The sequence below is a fragment of the Dermochelys coriacea genome, chromosome 17 (assembly GCF_009764565.3).
Source record: "Dermochelys coriacea isolate rDerCor1 chromosome 17, rDerCor1.pri.v4, whole genome shotgun sequence".
In the NCBI taxonomy this organism is placed as follows: Eukaryota; Metazoa; Chordata; order Testudines; family Dermochelyidae; genus Dermochelys; species Dermochelys coriacea.
The window spans coordinates 8,121,461-8,138,541 of record NC_050084.1 but is presented as its reverse complement, the minus strand read 5'-3'; the positions used below and the strand labels follow the sequence as shown (position 1 = coordinate 8,138,541).

General features: G+C 39.3%; 1 protein-coding gene across 16 annotated transcripts in view; it reads left to right on the top strand.

Moving 5' to 3' along the window:
• Positions 1-17,081, top strand: part of SYNRG (synergin gamma) — a 129,560-nt gene that overhangs the window by 14,554 nt on the left and 97,925 nt on the right. For 10 of the 16 annotated variants that reach the window (XR_006276248.1, XR_006276247.1, XM_043499558.1 and 7 more), the window contains 5 exons: positions 1,607-1,909; positions 2,869-3,093; positions 6,580-6,657; positions 8,869-9,065; positions 9,996-10,244. Coding sequence is in view for 14 of the 16 variants with exons in the window: in XM_043499558.1 (XP_043355493.1) it covers positions 1,607-1,909; positions 2,869-3,093; positions 6,580-6,657; positions 8,869-9,065; positions 9,996-10,244 (1,052 nt within the window). In the remaining 2 variants the exon portion in view is untranslated. The remainder of the gene's footprint in view (positions 1-1,606; positions 1,910-2,868; positions 3,094-6,579; positions 6,658-8,868; positions 9,066-9,995; positions 10,245-17,081) is intronic. The other 6 variants (XM_038375553.2, XM_043499563.1, XM_043499560.1 and 3 more) reach the window with 2 other exon arrangements.

Genomic DNA, 17,081 nt, shown 5'->3' with positions numbered 1-17,081 from the left:
GAGAAAAAGACAGTATTTTCATGCTATTTTATTCCTATAAATGGACTGTTGTTCACACTTCTTGTTTGTGTGGAATTTTTCTCGCATTCAAACCAGTGGTCAAAAATTCTTGGTGTTATTTCTCAAGGTGTTGCATCAAAGGAACTGTCACTTTAGTGCAGATAGTTCTGTGAAATTATGTGGTGTTGTGCCACTATGGTGAATAACTTGTTTGGAAGCTGCACTTGCTATCTTGTGCTTTTCATGTTTCAATTTTCCTCTGTGAAAACTCACTTGGAGAGCAGTGTTTATTATAGTTAATGCACTTCCAGTTTGACCCCATACAAGCTTTCACCGAGCTGAGCAGAAACCTGTAATAAAGTACATTTTTGAAACCTCTTGAGACCACTTGTGGGATAGCAAAAATTTGTTGCCTAGTTTTTAATTAAAGGCTGGCTTTTAGTTAAAGATTGTGTTGAATTGAAACAGAAACTGTGAAAATACATCAGTGTAATTTAAGGTGGATTTGCTGGTTTTAGGTGCCCCTTAGTTGTTATTAAGGATGTATACGGTACGTGGAATAAAGCATGATCGCCTACCCATACCTAAAAAATAGATTTATTTAAAGGCTTTGTGTAGATATGCACCTAAGTGGTACAATGAAACAGAACCATTGGAGGATAAAGTGGTTTGTCCAAATGCATGTAAATAAAGTCAATGATGGTCATGCTGTGCTTGACATATACTGTGTTGCATTGAGGGAGTGTTGCCTATGAAAGTGGTATTTTTTTCCATTATAGTTCTTGAGTCTGGCCAAATTGCTGTAGAACTGTCATTTTGTTCCACAATAGATCTGTTTAGAATGGCGTAATTTGAGTACTGTGGCCAAGATTTTCAAAAGTGACTCGTGAATTTGGGTTCCTGAATTTTTAGATTCTCAACTTGAAACACCTTAAAGGGACCTGATTTTCAAAGGATGGGGACATATTAAGGTGTTTCAAGTTGGGCATCCAAAATCACTTTAGAACATCTTGTCCTGTAAAAATAACCTGGTGATTACTTCAAGTCTGTTTAATGTACTTTGCATATAGGTAGCACCTTTTATCTGAGTAACTCCAAGTTTTTTACCAAAGTCAATATTAGCCCTATTTCATAGATTGGGACATTGAGCAAAAAGAGGGTTTAAGTGATTTGCCTAAAGCGTAACAACAAATTACTGGCAGAATTCAGAAAAGAATTCAGATATCCCGAGTCCCAGTCCACTGCTCTAAACACAACAGCACGGGTTACATGTGTTTTAACCTTCCTTAATATAAGAGGTGGGGAAACCTTAATACAGACTCTGGAAGTTTCAACCAATTGGACAAGTTATAAAAATCTGGACGAAGGGGTTTATAGCGGAAAAAGGGAGCTTAAGTTTACCTTGCATTAGTGTGGTCGATTGATAGAATGGTAAATATTCTCATAATTTTGGTCAAATAGTTCTGCATATACTTTTTACTTTTCCCAACCACTGTTTTTTCATTTAACAATGGCCATTTTTAGAAATTGTTTTCCCCATCTTTCCACCGAACCAAGTTTCTTTACCTCATTGTCTTCCATTGCGTGTGTTCATTCCATTTTACAGATCACCCTAGACCATCCCATTCTACTGTATCTGTCTCCCGACCCTCTGCTTTTCTTGATGATGAAGAATTTAGTGACTTTATACAAGGGTCTGTTGAAACCCCACCATTGGTGCCTCAGTCCTCTTTCCAGGCTTTTCAGTCTTACCACCCTACCACCCAGGCTCGGCAGCTGCTTTCAGAAAAGGCTGTAGTCAAACCTTTGCCTTCAGTCCAGATTCCAGTGTCTTCCATCCTGCATGATACCATTGGGCAGGTTCCTTATTTCTCTACCTCTGCATCTTCACACACAACCCATAAAACAGGTAACCCATCCTATCTTCATTAGCTCTACAATTGGAGCTAGTATTTCCATGGAAACACTGCCTACCTTGCTTTAACACTCCCTTTTGTAATCCAATTGAACAAAAATTACATACTGGTAAGTGACAAATGGATACATTGAAATAAGTTTGTATTAATTCCTAATAAAATTCTGCTCATGGCAGTGGGGGGAAATTGGCACACTTTAGCAGATGATTTAAGATCATTCTTTTACCAAAACCTTTCTATAATTTGAGGTGGTAGTGTCCTGAACTATAGGAAAAAATAATTGATATTGATCCTGCAATTCCTTCTCCCCTAGCCCGCGACAGGTGGCTATGTTCTAGCACATGTAAGTGGAGAATTTGTGTGAGCTCAAGGGAAGTTGAGTTGGATGCATGTGACTCTTCATTATAAACAGCTGAGTCTAAAGCCTCTTGTGTGCCATCTCCTTTATTCATAAGAGGCTGAAGTGGGCGGGAAAATAGAGGTGAGAGATGAGGATAAACATAGACCTTGTTATGCTAATGTGGAGCTTAACTTCACATTTCCCTCTCAGGGCTGATCCAATGGATGTAGAGACTCCCATAGACTTCAGTGGGCATTGGATCAGGCCCTTAGCCCTTATTCCTGCTACTAGTCAGGAGTGACTTGATGGCTGTGCAGCAGTAAGTGTATTTCCTGTTCTGCTCATTACAAGCACACACAAAAAATTACATTGCCAATCCCCTATGCTGGGCATGCTCAAGTTCTAGTAGAAGATGCTTGAGCTGAATTGCATTGGTGTCCTGAGTGCACACAGACAGTGCTCTGGAGAATCAGCCATCAGTCGCATTATTTGGTACCATTAAGTGGGACTTGACATGTCTTTTCTTTGAGGGAGTGGGATTGTGATTTGGGGGGAGAATACGTACAAAGATGATTAACCAAATAAAAGTAATTCCTCCTGCTGTTTGTCTAGGCCATTCCTTGGAGGAGTCGCTCTTAATTTATGATTTAAGTGCATCTGGACAGGAGCAAACCAAACTTAAAACATCTGAAATTGAGCATAAAGCCTCAGCCGCAAACCAAGTTCATCCCAGTGTAACCGTGAATAACGGGAATGCTGTAGGTGGACTTGTAAGTGGTACCACCGCTGCAGAGGTGTACAAGGCTTCACAACAAAACATAGCAGTTGAAGAGTGTGGTGAGCAAATGAAACATTTGACAAAGTGTAAATCTGATAGCTTGAATGCTAACATCTTACACACTAATTCTACGGCAAATGCTGCATCATTTTGCTCTGAGTCCCTGCTTCAGTAATATGGCAATGCCTCTCGCTCCTGACTGCAAGTAACACATACATGAATTTACTCTGAATCCTTTCCACCATGCATATACTATAAATGTTTTAACAAGTTTCTCTAAACTGATTCTCTGCTGTTTTAAAATATTCTGTCGTCTTATTTCAGCAAAACCTATTCGTTTGTGTATGCTTTTTTTTTTATTAATTTGGGTGGCATGGGGGAGGGTATGGACTCAAAAAACCCCACATGAGAAACTTGCTACTGAAGAATGGGTCTTCATCTAACTGCTGGGGGGGAAATGTTCTAGTTAAGCTAAATTGTTTGTTTGGGCAATATCATACAATAGCCATTAGCCTGGCACTTTTTTTTTCTTTTTTTTTTTTTTTAAAGCCTGTTTTGTAGAAGTCAAAACTTCACAAGCTGGACCAGATACAAATGCAATTCTATGTCAGTACTTCGACAGTACAGTATTAACTAATCAGGTTCTTGTTGTAGATGTGATTTTAGTATTGTTGACTATGGAGCAAACTGCAGAGAACTTTAACTATTGAACAAAAACAGATTAAAGGTGTTGGTTAGTATGTTTTGGCTCTGAAGTTGTAGTTGGTGGTACCTTCACATATTGAATTCCAGGGTGTTCAAATATGGAGAGACATGGACATAGCTTTGCATGGCTTCTGTCCTTGTAACACAGGTCAATTTTAAAAAATATATAGATAATTTAATTTTAAAATTCAAGCTGGCACTTTCTTAAGGGATTGTGGTGGCTTGCCAGTACCTTAGTTCAATTAATTTTTCTATATACCACCTTGATTGCTGTTTGATGACATTGCTCTTAATAGTTGGGACCTCACCAATGTGCAAAAAAACTCCATACCTACCAATTATTGGTTACAAGATGAAATTAAATCACACTATTTTCAGATAGTGCTTTTTAGTAGCTTAAGTTATCCATTTACTCTGTAATTTGAAATAAAATACAGTTGTAATGCACACCATGAAATAAGAGCTGTATTTGTTTACAATACAATTAATGTAAAGAGGTGATATTGTCTCTTTTGTACAAACTCCACACATTCTAGTTAGCTGCAAAGATTAAAAGGGTAGGGGGAAAGAGAAATTGAGACACAGAAAGATCTTCCAGAAATACCTTTTTTTCTGAGAATCAATGGAAAGTTGATGAGGCACGAATGCAGTTCAGAAAATAAGAGCTTCAGAAAGCGAAGATTATGGCACCAATAGGTAGGAGTTGTGTGAAAGGAGAGGAGTTGCCACTAGAATCAGGAATTTCATAGGTAAGAATAGAACCATGACAGGAAGGAGCCAGAGATGCTTGCTTTGATATGGACTCTGCTTAAGAGGATTTGCCTGATTCACCATGACCAAGATAAGTGAGGTGGGAGAAGGAGGCTCTGTTTCAGAAAAGCAGAAGCTAGCTACGCATAGAAGAACACTTCTGTTCTGTAGCCCAAGTAGAAACCCTCATTGAAAATGGTCCAGGATATTATTAAAGGATCATTATTAAAGGATCACTCATCAGAAGGATGAGTGCAACCATTCCAAGTACTTTGAGGGAAGTAGGGTTAGCGGTAAAATGGTGATATTGGGGACAAGTGAATCATCCCAAGAAGTTCCTGGACAGTGCAAACTTCAGAGAATTGAAAGTTACTAAGAGGTAATTGAATCTATTGTAAAGTAGGAAACAAGCGATGGGGAGATGGGAGCAAATGATAGGAGAGATGAGATTTTTTTTTTTTAGGGGCGAGATTATATCAGAAATTTCTGGTGGAAGCAAAAATGGAAGGGAAGTAAAAGGAGAGGAGGAGAAAAAGTAGGGAATGCCTGAGGATGAGCTGTTAAGGGTGATGGAAAAGTTACAAGTTAAGGCAATCTTTGATTGAAAGAAGAAAGCAAATGCCTCTTACTTAGCTGGGTGAAGAGAATTGCTGGTATGGAAGAGGGGAGTGAATATTCTTAGCAGCTTTGGAATTAGGGATACGTAGAAATTAAACTTTGGTTTACTGGGAATCCCTGTAGAGTCTGACTGGTTTCAGAGTATCAGCTGTGTTAGTCTGTATCCGCAAAAAGAAAAGGAGTACTTGTGGCACCTTAGAGACTAACAAATTTATTTGAGCATAAGCTTTCGTGCATGCATCCGATGAAGTGAGCTGTAGCTCACGAAAGCTTATGCTCAGATAAATTTGTTAGTCTCTAAGGTGCCACAAGTACTCCTTTTCTTTTTGTAGAGTCTGAGGAGGTCAAGAACAAATATGGGACATTCATCACTGCTTTTCTCAATGCATAAGCTCTCATGCACAGGGGTCCACAGCTGGTCTGTAAACCAAGTAGAACTTGAGGTACGAGAGAACTGAAGATGGGGAAGTGTTGCAGGTAACTGTCTGGGAAAGGATCAGCAAATGAGAGAGCATGGAAAACAGGTTGGAGAGACTAGCAGGATTAGGGTTCTTCAAAGGGAAAGGAAGGTCACTTTCTGAGCAGTCAGGTGATGGAGGAGTATTCTGCTGTAACCAGGCAGTGGTCAGTGCAGGGAAGATTATAAGAAAAACAAGCAATAAAAGAGCAGGTTTTATTAATCATGATGAAGGAAAGAATGTGTATGAATGGGAAAGGTGGCAGGTTAGAAAAGGGGTGAAAGGAGTTGACACAATGTTGATTTAAGTCTGAAGTGAAGATGAAATTTGCTGAAGGATGAATCAGAGCAGGGACTGAGAAGGGTCAAACTTGGTGAAATCAAGGGGGGAAATTAACATAATGTTTGAATCTGGGGAGTGACATATTCAAGTTACAGGGGACTGGAGAGGGTAGAATGTGTTAGAGTTCTACAGTGACAACAGCAATGCCAACTCCTTGAGCTGAATGACTAGGTAGAATAAGAAGGTGAGGGGATGGGTCTAATGGGGCAAGCCAGCCTGACAGAAGATGTTGATGGCTTTTTACCGTGAGCGGTTCACCTGTGAAACACAGAGAATACGTTCTAAACTTGTTTCAGTGTGATTAAATTAAATTATTCCCTAAATAGCTGTAATGTTCTGCCCATCAACTTTATGCAGATAGGCATGGCAGAACCACTGCTATTTATGGAATGTTTGGAATTGATGGGACTTGTCTTGTGTTCCTGATCAAACAGATACATTTGGAAAATGAGTGGCTCTTTATGTCATCATGTGCATTTAACTGTATTTTTGTTGCTGTTTCAGGTCATTTTGTAGAAGTATCAGTTTTGCGTTTCTCATGTAGCCAGATTCCATGTCTGAAATGGACTGGTTGAAATACGAAAAACTGTGTCACAGACGTTTTCCTATTTTGAATCTCTCTACTCCTAATATGATTCTTGTCTCCTTTTTAAATATAATCCATACCTTTAGGTGTTGGAGTATTTCCTTCCAAAGATCCAATCCAGCAAATGATGCCACCTTGGATTTACAATGAGAGCTTGGCTCCAGGTAAAATGTTCTGCTAAAACATCATTTAAAATAAAAAGTCCTTACATTTCAGTGTTGCTTAATGTCTTACCTAAATCAGTATTTTTTTCATCTACAGTAAAAACTTTCCAAATCCCTAAACTTTGTCAGGTTTGATACAGAAGCTTTCCAGTCCTGTAGTTTTTGTTCCAAGTTCATGTTGGCTTGGATCAGAGGTTCTGTGGTTCTGACAGTGAGGAATACCAGTTTATGTATGAGTATTTAAGATTGATGGTGTCCCCTTTGTTCTTACGTATGTTCATATTATGACAAGTCACTATGGGATCAGAAAATACATTGTTGGATTTTAAGACCAGAAGGGACTATGATGACCGTTTTCTCTGACCTCTTGCACAACACAGGCAAAAGACCTATCCGGTCATCTTGTCCTGTCCCCTGCTATTGCAGAGTTGTTGTTATTGAGTGTGACTATGAATGGTTACGCTTCCTGAAGTGCATATCAGCATGCAATGTTTAAATGCAATACACGCATAACTTTAAGTTGTAATTTACTGAAGTAGTTATCATACTTGCAGTCACTGATGTTTGTGTCTTAAATTTAGTATTAAACTTTGGCTGACTAATGTCAGCATATATTTCTTTGAGTAGAAGCAGAAAGAGCAGCTCATGAATTTCTCGATCAGTAATTTAATTTGTAAAGCAAGTTTTTTAATCACTCCTGAGAAAACTAAGTTTTTGGTGGTGTCTGAACTATACATGGTATTTCTTAGATGTGGTACAGCAGCAGTGATAATGACCAAGTTCATCTGTTCCAAGTATAGCTTTGGAGAATCATAGACTTGTAGGGCTGGAAGGGACCTCAAGAAGTCATCCAGTCCATACCCCTGTGCTGAGCAGGATTAAGGACACTTAGAGCATCCCTGACAGGTGTTTGTCTAACTGGTTCTGAAAGACCTCCTAGGATGGGAATTCCGCAATGTTCCTAACTAATCAGTTTCACGGTTTCAAAGATCAGTGACGTTTGTAAGGGCATTCTTAACTCGTTGCACAAACTGGCAAGCATTCCAAAACATGTTTTTGGATGTCTGACACATCTTTGGTAGCTTTATCTGCATTCAGAGAAGGTGGGAGCTTTTTCAAACATAGTAAATGTTAAATCTAGAGGTTATAATGATGGCATAGGAATTGCCATTGTTGGTATAGCATTTTTGTGAGCTGTCCCCTTTCAGTATCTCTTGTAATTAAGCAGGCTCATTTCTTAAGGTTATTTGCCTTTTATATATGCCAGAAGCATAGTAAACAGAAAATGAAGTGCTGTACTAAATATTGATTAGATTGCACTAAATTTTAACTACATAGTGCTGCTCTGGCTTTCTTCACATGAGGATTATCCAGAGGCCTCATTACAGAAATACATAGTGAAATTTATAAAGAGAACTAGTTTTGTATGGATTGTTGGTTTTACTGATCAATTGATATCCAGTTTAATAAAGCAGGTGTCTGTCTTAGAATGTAAGCCTTTCATTATATCTAGGTATAGAGAATCTGCTGTGGCATAGGTAATTTCCTTTAGTACTGGTGAAATAGGCAGAAGTCTTGCTGAATACAACACCCAGAATGTGGTGTGAAGTAGCACAGTTAGCTGGCAGAATTGAGTCTCCTAAATTTCTGAAAAATAATTACTGTAAGCAACGTGTTTTATTGCTCTGTGTATTGAAACTGAAGGGAATAGGATGTTTTGGCCAGATGGTTTTGATGTAATTTGTTCATTAGAAAATAAATCAGTTCAGACATTGATACTACTAATATCTCGATATAGGTGCAGCTTGGTTAAATCGGCATGTTATGTTTCCCTTGCAAGGGACTGGAGGATGCTTTTGACAGGCCTCAAGTTAATTGGTAGAGTTGTGCTGGAGTATGCAGCATTTTTATTCGTTTTCCTTGGTAGCTTACAAATCTCTATCCCTATTTCTTTGGGCTTTGTTTGGGGAACTTCTTTTCTTCTTCACCTGCTCGTTTGAGTTTGGATGTACAAGTAGAATGAGAAGTTATAAATAGATGAAACTTCTAGTATTGTGTTTACTTTAACACTGATGCCTAACCAAATTGGTAATGTTCCATGTCAACAATATTGCAACCCTTTACATAGTTTTATAGTTAGAATAGAAAATGATCTTAAAATCTCTTTAAAATGTTTACTTTCATCCTCCAACACTGTGTTTCCCTCAATAGATTTGTATAAGAAAATTTTAGAAACCACTATGACTCCTACTGGAATAGATACTGCTAAACTCTATCCCATTCTGATGTCATCTGGACTTCCCAGGGAGACCCTTGGACAAATATGGGCCTTAACCAATCGTACCACACCTGGAAAACTTACCAAAGAAGAGCTTTATACTGTCCTGGCTATGATAGCAGTAACTCAGGTACAAATGACTGAGACAGACTTTGGGGGGAATGGAAAAGGGTCTAATCTCCTCTTGATAAACTGTCACTGACTTTTGTAATGTCACTGCAGTATGTTGTGTATGGACAGGTGTACTTGTATTATACCACATGTTAAATACACTGAATGAATCTTGGCAAAACTCCCATTCACTTCAGTGTATCCAGGATGTCACACTCTGCATTTATAGCTGCTATTTCATCAGGACTCATTTAAGTTTGTAATTGGCTTTGGCTTTGCTTTTATGCTGTATAGCTATCTATTTAGGAAGTGATATGGGCCCCTCCACTATATTATCCGAGTATCTGGGCAGTGGGTGAATTTGTTAATTTTTTGGTCTTCGTAGTCCAGGTTTTAACTTTTGTGTCAGTTACAGCGTAATGTCATGGCTTTCCTAGTTTAATAGAAACTTGTCTGAAATTGCAAAAACCACCATTCAAGTTTTGCAAACTTCACTATGATCAGAAGTTGACAGAAGAAAAATCCAAGAGTAGACTAGATGGACAATGAAGATTGGCATTGATATACATTGTTAGAGATGTGTGGGGAAAATTTGCATCGTACTTACCCATGTTCAGTGAGCTCTAGCCAGTGCTTAATTTTGAGCATTCAGATACAATTCTTGTGTGTGGTTTTTTTTAGTAAGTGACTCAAGTGAGTCTATAGATCCATATGAGATCTAGGAGTAAACTGTATGATTTCCAGCATATTATATATGTGTAGGTTCACCTTGATCATGTAAAATTCAGTAGCATCTTTTTGTGTGCAAAAGACAGAATTGAAGGACTGACTCCCTGCTTTTTCATAGTTTCAATAAATAACTAAAATTATTTGAGAAATAAGGGTACAGATGGAGGAAACAGAAATGTGTGATGCATGTAACTATCTCTTTATTTTATTCCTTGTGCAGAGAGGAGTACCTGCAGTGAGTCCCGATATTTTAAACCAATTTCCAACTGCTCCTGTCCCCACTTTAAGCGGATATCCAATTTCATTGCCCACCACAGTGAGTCAACCGTCTATGAGGCCCTCTGGACCGCCAGTCTCCATGCCTCTTAATATTGGACAGGCAGTCATAGGAATAAACATAACTGCACCAGTGGGTGGCGCTGCAGCGCAGGTTTCTAGTGGTTTCATGCCATCTTACCCCACAAACCAGGTTAGTGCTGTTTCTATAGCATAGCAAATCTGTATAATCATTGAAAGAGAATTACAGGGGAACTCTGTTTCAAAGTTGCATAATGACGACTGGATTTTAAGTAAACATTAAAAATGAAACTGAAATCTAGAACATGGCCTTTTAAATATGCAAGACCATACTGTAGCAAGCTTCTTTGATATTTCAGTCTCTTTCAGGTGACATTAGAAGAGCAAGACACATTTCTTCTCCCTTCCTAAGCTCTTGCATCCCGAGAAAGTCCTCTACGTAGTTTTTTTTTTTTTTTTTTTACAACATTTGAAGTGGAATTACGTGTAAACTAAACAAGACCTTTGTTCTCTGGCTAGTAAAACAGAAGTGAGACCATCACAGGGAGAACTGAAAGCTGTGTACCAGTGATAGAAAAGATAATCCAAATTTTCTGGAAGCATAAATTGATCTTGGTGATCAATTTTGCTATTCAAAATTCAATTTGCCCAGCATCCACAGCATATTCCTTTTGATGTTTTACAGCATATACTGATTTTTTTTTTCTTCCATAATGTTCTTCCTCTATTCAAAGATGACTTGGCTAAGATCAAGTATTGTATATTAATGTCTGGGATGAAGTCCTTTATTAACAGATGTCTTCCATATCTACTGAGATCCTAAACACACTTTTTGTTTTTGTGTTGTTGGAAGGGCAGCGTGGAGAACAGAATCCTTGCAATTAGTTCCCATTTAGTTATACAGCTAAAAGCAAGAATATTACTTCTGATTCAAAGACAGTAATAATGCAAATATACCACTACTAATATAGTGCGTTACAGCTTTACCGCACTGTACAACATGAACTTACCTGTGGTGTTTGGTACAATCCAAAATGCTTAATTCTAAGTCTCTGTTTCTTGCAACTGTAGAGGAAAATTGACACCACTCAAGCAAATCAGTAGGTGGTGTACCTTAAAGGTGATAGTGCTTTTAAAAAAAAAAAAATATCTGCAAACCAACTAATTGAAATCCATGTTTTAACTGAACTAACATTTTTTTAATGCCTTGGAATTGTACCTAATATCCAGCTGCTTCCCTGCTGCCCTCCTCTTCTGACTGATGGGTTTTATGCCACTGTCTGTGACTTGTGTAAACTTTATTCATACTGATGTAGATGTATAGCATACTGGGGGATCGCCATATGCAGCCTACTAGTGTTGTCTATTAGTTCCCAGTGAAAAAGCAGTCTCAACTGCAACTGCTCATCTGTTTTAACTCTCTAATATTATGATGATGTTGTTAAAAAGAATGGTTAATAGTAATGCATAATAGAGAAATGGAAGCCAAGGTATAAATTTGCCTTCAGACTTCAGAAGTAATAAAACCAAAAGACCCTGCATCTCTTCTCTTACTGCTCAAAGAAGGCTCTAATTAGAAACATCTTTATTGGGTCCCTGTAGTGTCTGATCATCAATCCCATACATGGATTTAGAGTGGGGTAACAGCAAGGCAATTATACCTAAACTAGCAGGCATGGTTTTCCTCACCAGATGTTCTGTGGTAGTTTCAGATCAATTGAATTAAATGTGAAAATGAATAATATACTTGCTTCAGTATCCACTCTGTTTTTTTAATGTGGTGATAAATTCAATTTTTTTTATGCTGCCTCTCAAGTTTTAATGTTCAGTTGCAACTTGACTTTGTATTAAAATGTGTAAAAATATCAGAGTTGTCAGGATGAAGCTGGAGATTTTGGCTGTTGGATGGGGCAGTGATAATTTTTTTGGAAAGGTGTAGGAGATAGTTTGGGGGTGTGATTTAAGCACAGTAGTTGAATGTTGTAATGCTCAGCCTTGAGAGAGTTAATACTGTTTACAGTAGGAAGGAAATTAGCATTGTTGGATTTTAGGATTTAACCCTCCATTGAGAAGAATGGGGGCAGTTCAGAACTAATATTCAGGCTGTCTGCAGATTCAGAGAGATGGTAATTCATTGATTTATACTGTCTGTATTTGGAAGGTTATCACTGTTGGGCAGGTTATTTTCACAAACATAAGGGCTCAAAACTTTTTTCTGAATGAATTTGGGTTCTGAAACCTAGTTCTGCAGCAGAAAGTGAACATAAACACAGAGGCATGCTTTAAGCAGCAACTAGAGTACTCTTTAACCAGGAAGTTCCTATATTTATTAAGATTCTCATTGCCATACATCCTGGTCCTCTCTGGTAACTGCAGGACCAGGAACTCTATAATCATTCCACATCTCCCTTTCTTTATAATGAAAAATTAAAACTTAAATTGTAAACCAATTCATAGTATCAATTCTATAGTATCTGGCTGGTGAATCTTGCCCATATGCTCAGGGTTTAGCTGATCGCCATATTTGGGGTCGGGAAGGAATTTTCCTCCAGGGCAGATTGGAAGAGGCCCTGGAGGTTTTTCGCCTTCCTCTGTAGCATGGGGCACGGGTCACTTGAGGGAGAATTCTCTGCTCCTTGAAGTCTTTAAACCACGATTTGAGGACTTCAATAGCTCAGACATAGGTGAGGTTTTTCGTAGGAGTGGGTAGGTGAGATTCTGTGGCCTGCGTTGTGCAGGAGGTCAGACTAGATGATCAGAATGGTCCCTTCTGGCCTTAGTATCTATGAATCATATACACAAACATTCAGAATAAGCTTCAAATTCCTTTAAACTGTTTACACTACTATGTCCCCTTGTCTGTTGCTTTTAAATATCCCTGAGGAATAGCCTAATGATCAAGTCTTTGAGGGATCTGGTCAGTCTTCCAGATCATGTTCTCAGTTCTATTGAGTTTGTGCATGGAGTTCCCTGTGGAGGGGGCTCACTTCCAGAAATGCCAGGAGTGTTTTATATGTTTCTACTTACTTTTGCAGAAGTCTTGTTTTTTTTTTAAAGTCTGCACTGCTTTCTCCACCTTTCTATTGCTCTGGGGTAATCTAGACTTCTAGTATGATGGTCAAAGTCCTGTGCAAATGTTAGGAATGTTTCAGAGGTAAAGTGAGGCCCATTAGCAGATAAGAGAATTTCAGGAACTCTGGGTCTTACAAATACATTGGACCCTCGCTAGAATGCGGGATTTGGGATCCATGCGCAGTACCGTTTTAACGCAGGGACCATGTTCAAATGAAATGCAATTAAAGTAATTTAAATTTGGGATCCATGGCCATGACCATGTTATATGCGAATTTGCGATATATAGACGCGCGTTCTAGCGAGGGTCCGGTGTATTGACTTTAGTTTCTGGATGATCTGTGTAAGTCTAAATATACCCAAGTCAGTATAACTGGAGAAGTAAATGACTATGTAAATGTATGAAAAACAAATCTGTGGCTACCTGATACCAAGGTCTGTCAGGTAGCTTTGCAGAGAGTAGTGGTTCTGGCAATTTTTTTTTTTCTTGTTACATATCTCTGGGTGCTCTACTAAGGTCTGAATTTACTTATTCAGACTGGGCCACCGTACGGATTATTGTGCTCGTGTCCTAAACTTGCTTATATCTTGGTGACCCTCATGAATTTTGGAGGGCATTTCTTTCTGAAGTACTGTTAGCATAAGAATGTACGATCCATTCAGAAGCAGGACATCAGCCACGTAATCATCATTTGGTCCTGCAAATGTGGTGGTGGGTCTGTTGGAAGTTGACTCCTTCAACCTCATGCTCTATGGCAGAGTAGAGTAAGTTTCTGGCAAGTCTCATCCTTTAGTTGTTCATCTCTTATTTTCTGAATTTGTCCAGCGGATGCTAGAATTACAGCCAAATCAAGATCAATGTAGACTCTGGCCCTCTCGCTAAATCCTTTCTTTTACTGTGGTGATGCTCAACTGGGGGCTCTTAATAGTGTCTGCTGCTATGAGTGCTTTCCCTAATACATGTTCAATGTTAAAAGAAAATAGCTTCAGCTGTTGTTGACTCTTAGGTGGAAGATCATCTAGTGGCTTATGGTCTACTTCCATGTTAAAATTCAAACCAAACAGATACGCACTGAGCCGTTCACAGACCCAAGTGACACAGGAGGTTCCTTTTCCATGTGAGCAGTCTGCTATTTATTTCTGTGAGGCTTCTTGATGTGAATGCAACAGGTCTCTGGTCGCCTTCTGGCTGCTTTTGTGTGAGCTCGCTCCTAAACTATATGAAGATGCCTCTGTTGGATGTTGTTGGATAGTTAACCATATATTTTGCCAAATCAGGTGAAGATGTCAGTTCTTCAATTTTATTAAAAGCTTTGTTGTGGGCTACTCCAGATCCACATATTGTGTGACCATTAAGGAGATAATGCCTTCGTTTTTTCTGAAACTGTCTGAATTCCATGTTTGCTATTTATATATCGTACATGTTTTAGCTGCTCCTCTCCAAACTCGCATTTCTCATTCAGAGTGAGGCTGGCTCGTGGGAAGTGTCTCAACTGCATGTAGTCACTCGTCTTCGTTTTTATCTCTACCGTATACCAACACGTCATCTGCATGGCGAAGGATGCCAGGCAAACATGACACAATCTGTGAGATTCTATGCCAAATGGAAAACGATTGAAACAGTACCTTCCAAATGGGGTGGCAGGGGAGATGAATGTCATTAATGGTATAAATTCTTTAGTAAGGGGAGATTTCCCAGAAGCCTGCTGTAGCATCTGACTTTGAAAAGACTTTGGCTTCTGATTATTCAGCAAATGTCTGGTCAACTGCAGGAAGCATGTGTCTTTCTCTGAGCACACTTATATTAATTAGTGTAAAGTCCACACAGGTTTGGATTTTGCATTGGACTTTGGTGCTACAACCATCCCTGCAGACCAGTCAGTGGGTTCTTCTATCTGGGAAATAACCCCCATATCTTCCCCTCTCTTTAATTCTTCTTTGTCTTTCTTTAGCAAGGATATAAGGCTGGGGCATGGGACTGTGAGAGCACAAGTTGTTGGTGATGACACCAGTTTTATGCTGTGCTCCTCAGACTTCTTTCCTAGCCCTGTGAAGATGTGTAGGTACATTTCTTCTATAGTTTGTATTTTGCCATAAATTCAATCCAGGTTTTCTACTAGGTATAGTCCTTGTATTGCTGGCAAACCTAGTAGGAGAGTTGTCTGTCCTTGTATTATGTATATTATTTGTTGAAGAACTTTCCATCCTTTCTCCAGTTTCCCAAGCAACTGGCTACAAACATCCAATGTGCTGTTACTAGCCCCATGTAGAATTTTATTTGGTCTTTGCAAATCTCCATCTCAACATGGATTATAATCTTTTTTGGGATTGCAGTGATGGCTGCTCCATTATAAATTTTAAGTAAAGGTTTCAACTGTTTAGATTCATGCTCGTGTTCCAAAGCGTTGTCTGTTCTACTGAGGATATAATCCCTAAAAGTATGGACTCATTGTCTGATAACACTCTCCTTCTTGATTGTTTTCACTACTCTTGATGACCTGTATGTTACAAAATGTTCCGTTTTGTGGCATTTCCTATATTCTGCCTATTTTGCTGGATGATGTTGCCTGCTGTGGCTGGGTATCTTGCTACATCTTCCAGAGCTTTTCTGAGCTTCCCTCCTGTTAAGCTTCTTTGATCTCCCACTTACTACTTGTGCACTGTTCTTGCATTGTAAATTTGATTTGGCTGCTCTTTTGCCATTTGTGACACATTTACTGTGTCAATATTGTCTGATGCAGTCATAGAATTGTAGGATTGAAGGGACCTCGAAAGGTCATCTAGTCCAGTCCCCTACACTCATGGCAGGACTAAGTATTATCTAGACCAGCGGTTCTCAAGCTGTGGGTCAAGACCCCAAAGTGGGTCATGACCCGGTTTTATTGGGGTCGCTAGGGCTGACGTTAAACTTGCTGAGGCCTGAGCCCAAAGTCTCAGCCCCACCACGCTGGGCCAAAGCCAAAGCCTGAGAGCTTCAGCCCTGTGTGGCTGGGCTCAGGTTATAGGCCACTTGCCTGGGGCTGAAGCCCTTTGGCTTTAGATTTGGCCTCCCCCCCCGACCAGGGTGGCAGGGCTCAGGCTTTAGTCCCCCTCCTGGGGTCGTGTAGTAATTTTTGTTGTCAGAGGGGGTTGTGGTACAATGAAGTTTCAGAACCCCTGATCTAGACCATCCCTGATCTTAAAAAATCTCCAATGATGGCAATTCCACAACCTCCATAAGTAATTTATTCCAGTGCTTAACCACCCTGACAGTTAGAAAGTTTTTCCTAAGGTCCAACCTAAATCGTCCTTGCTGCAATTTAAGCCCATTGCTTCTTGTCCTATCCTCAGCAGTTAAAGAGAACAGCTTTTCTCCCTCTTCCTTGGAACAATCTTTTATGTACTTGAAAACTGTTACCATGTTCCCTCCGTCTTCTTTTTTCCAGACTAAACAAACCCAGTTTTTTCAGTCTTCCATCAGAGGTCATGTTTTCTAGACCTTTAATAATTTTTGTTGCTCTTCTCTGGACTTTCTCCAATTTGTCCACATCTTTCCTGAAATGTGGCACCCAGAACTGGACACAATACTCCAGTTGAGGCCTAATCAGTGCAGAGCAGAGCTGAAGAATTACTTCTCGTGTCTTGCTTACAACACTCCTTCTAATATATCCCAGAATGATGTTTGTTTTTTGTTTTGTTTCAACAATGTTGCACTGCTGACTCGTTTAGCTTGTGATCCTCTGTGACCCCCAGATCTTTATTCAGTACCCCTTCCTAGTGGATCAGTCTTCCTTATGCTGTAGCATGTAAGCCACATTGCTGTTGCTTTATTGTCGCATTCTCACTTTTGCTATTGTTTTGCTAGTGTGAGATCTGGGTCTAACTTATAAACTGTGCTGATAAACTGGTCTTTTATACCAACAACCATCTTGTCTCGTATTAGTTCTTTTAATGTTTG